Consider the following 6,235-nt stretch of genomic DNA (forward strand, 5'->3'; position numbering starts at 1 on the left):
AGGGGTTAAAGTATGAAATTGCCGTTTTATTGCAATAGGTTCTTTGAATTTTCATAGAATCTTCATGGTTTGAGGTTTTCGAATGAAACTTTTTTCAAATGGTTTCTGTGATTTTTTTTTAAATTTGAAACATTTGAATATCGACTTTCAATTGTTTTTGTTATTCAATTTAGACAAGAAAGATGGATACTGCGAAAATTCGAGTGCTTTTTGAATACGAGTTCCGACGCGGAACTAACGCGGCAGAAACAGCCCGCAATATCAATGCTGCGTTTGGAGAGGGGTCTACTAATGAACTCACCGTGCGATTTTGGTTTAAACGCTTTCGTGATGGAAATTTCGACTTAAAGAACGAGTCACGAGGAAGACCGCCCACACAGGTGAATAACGATGAATTAAGAGAGATCGTGGAAGCCGATCCTAGTCAAACTACCCAGCAATTAGCGGCATGGTTTAACGTTACCTTACCCACAACATTGACTCACTTGCGTTTAATCAATAAAATAAAAAAATACGAAAAATGGGTGCCTCATGATTTGACTGATCTGCAGAAAGAAACGCGTGTTGAAACTTGTGTTGCCTTGTTGAACCGGTACAGAAATGAAGGAATATTGGATCGAATTGTAACATGTGATGAAAAGTGGATTCTTTATGATAACCGGAAAAGAAAAATGCAATGGCTGACCCCAGGTCAAATGCCACAACAGTGTCCTAAAGCAAAACTTACCAATAAAAAGGTAATGGTAACTATTTGGTGGTCTCAGCATGGTGTTATTCACTATAGTTTTCTCCGATCTGGTCAAGCAATAACGGCAGATGTCTATTGTGCCGAACTCCGAACCATGTTGACAAAACTAGCAGTAAAACAGCCCCGACTCATGAATCGATCTTCACCATTATTGCTCCACGACAACGCGAGACCTCACACAGCACGAGAAACCAATTTGACCCTTCAGGAACTGCAGTTAGAAACCATTCGTCATCCTCCGTATTCACCAGACCTTGCTCCAACGGACTACCATTTTTTTCGTGATTTGGACAATTATCTACGTGACAAGAAGTTTTCTTCCCAGGAGGCAGTACAAAATGCTTTCACACAGTTTGTGCAGTCTAGATCGTCGGAGTTCTATCGCAAAGGCATTACTAACCTTCCCATTAGATGGCAGCAATGTATAGATAATAATGGCAACTATTTTGATTAAATAAATTTGTTAAAAATTTAAAAAATAAACAATTTAGATTTTCAGTACAAATCGGCAATTTCATACTTTAACCCCTATTATTTTAAAAAAAGTAGACACTGCTAATACAAAAATGTTAATACGGTCTTAAAGAATTTATTCAAGATGATTTAAAAGTGTAATTCTAGAATAAATACGAACTCCTCTTCAGTTTTCTCTCTTCAGTGATCTGTTCAAATATTAACCTATAACCTTGAACATGCATTAAAGTATTGAAATTAAAATTCTTTTTACTCACTACAATAAAAAAAAGGTAAAAAGGTAATAAAAACTTTATGCAAATAAAAATATGGAAACAACCAAAATGAAATTTTATAAGTACCGAAAAATGTTACTGACGTAATGCTACTCTACTAACTTAATTTACATTTTACCGAAAACTATGGTTAGGCATTTTAATTAAAAATCACCTATTGTACAACAATGGCAAAACCATAGTCAAAAGAATTCGTTAGCGTCTTCAAATGTCTTAATTAAAAGTTGGAATAAAATAAATTCAGTAGGTTTTTCAAATTATAATAGCGGCATATCTAAGTCTGGAAATAAAATCATATTTAAAAGAAACTCTAATGACTAATTCGTATGTAACTGGACTGATATCCACAACTATCTTAGGGTCGTATTCCAGAACTCTACTCAATGCTCAAGTCAGGATTTGAGCAGACTTGAGTATGATTTCAAGCACTGGAAATACGACCCTAATGGCAAGGACTTGAGTATGATTTCTAGTGCTTTGAATCATACTCAAGTCCTGACTTGAGCATTGAGTAGAGTTCTAGATTACGACACTCAAATCTTTTGAGCGGACATGAGTATGATTTCAAGCACTGGAAATACGACCCTAATGGCAAGGACTTGAGTATGATTTTTAGTGCTTACTGCAATACTCAAGTCCTGACTTGAGTATTGAGTAGAGTTCTGGAATATGACCCTAAGTTTCTTAACGTTGAGCGAAATTTGAGAAAAAAGTATTTGGATTTCACAGTTTCAAAATAAAAAAAGTACACTTGCGGTCGGTAAGAGGGTAAAACGAGTTTTTTGGCGAAGAAACCACAGCAATTTAGGAAGGGGTAGGGCAGCTGCAATTTCGGGAAAACGCACTTTCGGACGGAAAGCGGAAACCAGCTGCACAACGAACCGTGGTAATGCATGGAGCCAAAATTGCATTTTTAGGGCTGCGCCAATTTGGCTCTTCCTGTTTGCGTGGGAATTAAAACTGTTAACAGTTGTGTCGCAAATACTGCCCCAGTTGATTTTGAAGCTTTTTCATTGTGAAAGCCTTGTATTTTCAGTTTCTCTCGGATGTGTTTTCAAGATAAAACATTAGATAGTTCTTATTAGAAGTACAATACCAGGGTATCGAAATTTTTTTATCAAGACATTATTAATTTTTTATTTTATTTTCATAATTATTTCTTTATTCATATTGTGAGCTAATTAGTAATTACAGCCGAACACATCATTGTCATAATCACTTAAAAATAACATAGTTAAAATCATAAAATATTTAAATTATTCTATAAAACATACATTTAATTCCTATTGTTTACATCAGATTAAAAATTTTAAATAAAAAGTATTAAAAAAAAACAAAATTGATATGTCCAAAAAAAACAAAATTTAATAAGCTATAATTACCTACCAATATTTGATGAGTGGGCCGCGACAACTTTGTCCGTAAGACAGGAATTATCCGATAATTATCCACGCTGATTCATAGTTTCGTCTGTTTAATATGTATAATTATTGACTAAAAACGACAAATAGTGAGAAAACTAAATAAACACGAAGAAAAACCTTTGAGAAAACGATTTGGTTTGTGACTTTTTGGAGATTGTCCTTTGACACGTTTGGGTACGTCTTTGGTACAAACATGCCGCACGACATTACAAGCGGTAGCACTTTGTTGTTTTAATTAATTTTATAAACATCATGATAATTATTATGCCCTCTATTCTTTTTTTACTTTGGTCTGCAATTCTTTATTAATGCGATAAACTGAAAATAATGTCAAGGAAATTAAAGTTCCGGATTGACTAATATTGGACGGAAGATTTTCTAGCAAAATAAACCAAGGCTAGGTATTGTCAAACTATTCTGGAAGTAGGAAGTGAACGGCAGAATTTTTTAATAGATAAATATACGTGGTTAACGTGACATGACTTATCGAAAAGTAGGTTCACAAACACAAGATTTTAGTTCCTGCTTATTGAAATTAAAATATTTTCATTTTCATTATGGTTTCAAATATTTGTCTAATGAAATTGTTATAGCTGTTAATGTTAAAACGGAGATTATTTTACTTATTCATCAGAAATTTTAAATTAATTGAGATTATTACTTTAAAATCTAGTGTAGAAATATAAACAAAACCTACACCTGCAGTAAGATTAAAGAAACATTTGAATGTTGAATGAAATTTAATAAGAGACTAAAAATAAACGCAACAAGCTTAATACTAGTCGTACAATGCATTTTTAATACCAGTAAATATGGGGCTGAAAGGTGATTCAGCCGGGTGTACAAAATAACTACATGAATACGATTTAAATACAAAGGACATCCGTATATCTCTTCGTAAACAACAAAGTTTTACTTTGTTAAAAGTTACGTGTATGTATGGTAAATAATAGTTGATTTTGTAGTGTTTTATTTTTACCTACCTTGTACGGACACGTACTTATTCCAATCGTAATTCTGTCCAGTGTAAAAAACAAAAACCAAGGAATTATTCTAAAGTTATTATATTATTTAATGAAAAAGTGAACGTATGCAGAAAGTTTGATGACAGATAGGATACAGCTGAATTGAGATGGTCAACCACCGATCCGATCTGGTGAAGAAGGATCGATGCGGAATATATAGAAGAGAACTAAACTCAACATGCTGAGTGGCTAAAGTATCGAAGTAACCGCTATAAAATCATAATTTTAGAATAATTACTTTAAAAACTATTTAATACTAAGCCACCTTAGTAAATAACCATCTACTTGGTATTTAATGTGTTTATAAAATAAGAAAATTTTGTTAAAAAAAATTGATATCAAAGTGTCATAAAAGTATTATAAGTACGTCATAATGTCATTGGCATTTATTTTCGTACCTATATTTTTTGCTTACCCGTGGGTGTCAACATGCATTTAAGAGGATTATCAACAATACAAGGTTAAAATGCCGGCCGGCCGGTTTCCCAAACCAGCTCCACTCCACACAAATAAATAAACCAGTCCCGGCCAATAATGTGGATTGTCGGGCTATTCGGCCCGATAATAAACAACTGACAAGAAACGTTCGATACCACTGGCTGTATTATACGTTTCTGCCTTTGCTTTTAAATTGATTTTAAACAGGCAGCGTGGTGAACACGTAGATACATACCTACTTGATTTCTGTGTACACTTTAGAACTGGAATTTACAATTGATCTAGTAGTACACAGTAGTATTTATACCTACCTCTAGAAGTCGTGGTCGTAGTAGGCACAGTTCAGTGTTTCGTTGCCATTTAACTGTTAATACATACATACAGTATACAGTATAGCATGTAGAGACTTGTCAGTGTCAGATGCTTAAAATCGTGTAATAAAATAGTATTGCACAATACTTATTTGATATGTTCGACTTAATCATTTTATATTTAAAACGGATTCCAATAAAAATTAATTTTGCTCACCTGATCCTGTCAGATACTATTTCAGGTTTGGAGTTCCTCTTAATAGGTGTGACAACAGGAACATGTGTCGGACTGGCAGAAGGCTCTGAGGGCGCGGAAGGTGGAGAGCACGAGCCTGAGCTAGAAAGGCTAAAAGCTCTGGAACGGCCGTCCACCGCCGGAGTGCGGCTCGTCCTAGCTCGTCGGCGACGCTTTTTGTCTTCTTCAGCTCTCACAGCCGCGCCCGGCGGCACCCAATCCAAATCCTTCTTCAAATGCCCTCGGCCGCACCGGCAGCCGCAAGCCTTGAACGCCAAGTCATAGCCCTTCTTTGTCCATAAATTCTGATGTCTCTGCCTCTCAGACCACGAACGTGCTCGGCCGCAGGACTTCAGGTAAGCGAGGACGCCAACTTCCCATTGCTCGAAACATTCACGATGCATGTACCGGCCGGCGGCGCACGTGTCGTTGTTGCATATCACGCGGACTGCATCTTCAATGCGCACCGACTCCCGGGGGCGGAGACATTCGCCGGGTACGCAGCACCCTCTGGTCTCCTCCTGTTCCCGTTCGCCGGTCGTGCCTTGCCGACGCGGAGCCATGCCGATCGACTAACGAAATCGAACGTGCGCGAGTAGGGAGCGCGTCACGCAAGAGACATGCTTGCCGGGGCGCGCGCGGCCGACTAATAACCGCGAGTGAACGAAAGCGAAATTTCAAGAGCGCAGCGCGTCGCCGCACTCCGCGCCGCACCGCTCTCCTCCCGCCTGCACCCGCGCGGGGCTGACCTTGCTTGCTGTGGCGGCGGCAGCGGCAGCAGTCGGCGGCGGGCGCGGGGGCGGGGGTGCAGCGAGGGGTGGGGCTGCCGATGCGACCGTCGTCGTCGCGGGTGGGGAGAAAGTGCCCGCAGAATTTTCACTTTCTGGCGAAAGCGGGAGCGGGAGCGGGAGCGATTGCAGAACAGAAAAGAAGACAATGTTAATATTATGGAAATTTTCCGAACGATATAAATGATGCATACTTGTCCCTGCCAAGGCCTTCGCTTACATGGTAGCAATCGTAACAATCTTAGTTGTAGGTGTAACGGACTTGATGTTTGGATGCAAAATGATTAAAAATACAATTCTTATAAAAATAATGCTACAATTTTATTGCAGGCGTTAAACATAACAATGCGACGATATGTATCACTCACTACCTGTCACATCAAATCAAACTACATAATTAATAAACAAACCACCTACAGGTAAGTACGTACAATATTATGCATCTGCTCGATTTTGTTACAGGAGGGAGAGCTAAAAATAAATAATGTAGTAATAATAATTATAACTTCTGAAGTTT

The 6,235-nt window shown here is 37.8% G+C and overlaps 1 protein-coding gene across 1 annotated transcript in view; it reads right to left on the minus strand.

Moving 5' to 3' along the window:
• Positions 1-5,570, minus strand: part of LOC113227005 (headcase protein-like) — an 86,890-nt gene extending 81,320 nt beyond the window's left edge. Inside the window, exon 1 of the mRNA XM_026459858.1 lies at positions 4,913-5,570. Within this exon, the coding sequence (XP_026315643.1) occupies positions 4,913-5,493 (581 nt within the window). The 5' untranslated portion in view covers positions 5,494-5,570. The remainder of the gene's footprint in view (positions 1-4,912) is intronic.
• Positions 5,571-6,235: the final 665 nt, after the last annotated feature.

This window comes from Hyposmocoma kahamanoa, unplaced genomic scaffold, assembly GCF_003589595.1.
Source record: "Hyposmocoma kahamanoa isolate Upper Pololo Valley unplaced genomic scaffold, ASM358959v1 202, whole genome shotgun sequence".
NCBI classification, from domain to species: Eukaryota; Metazoa; Arthropoda; class Insecta; order Lepidoptera; family Cosmopterigidae; genus Hyposmocoma; species Hyposmocoma kahamanoa.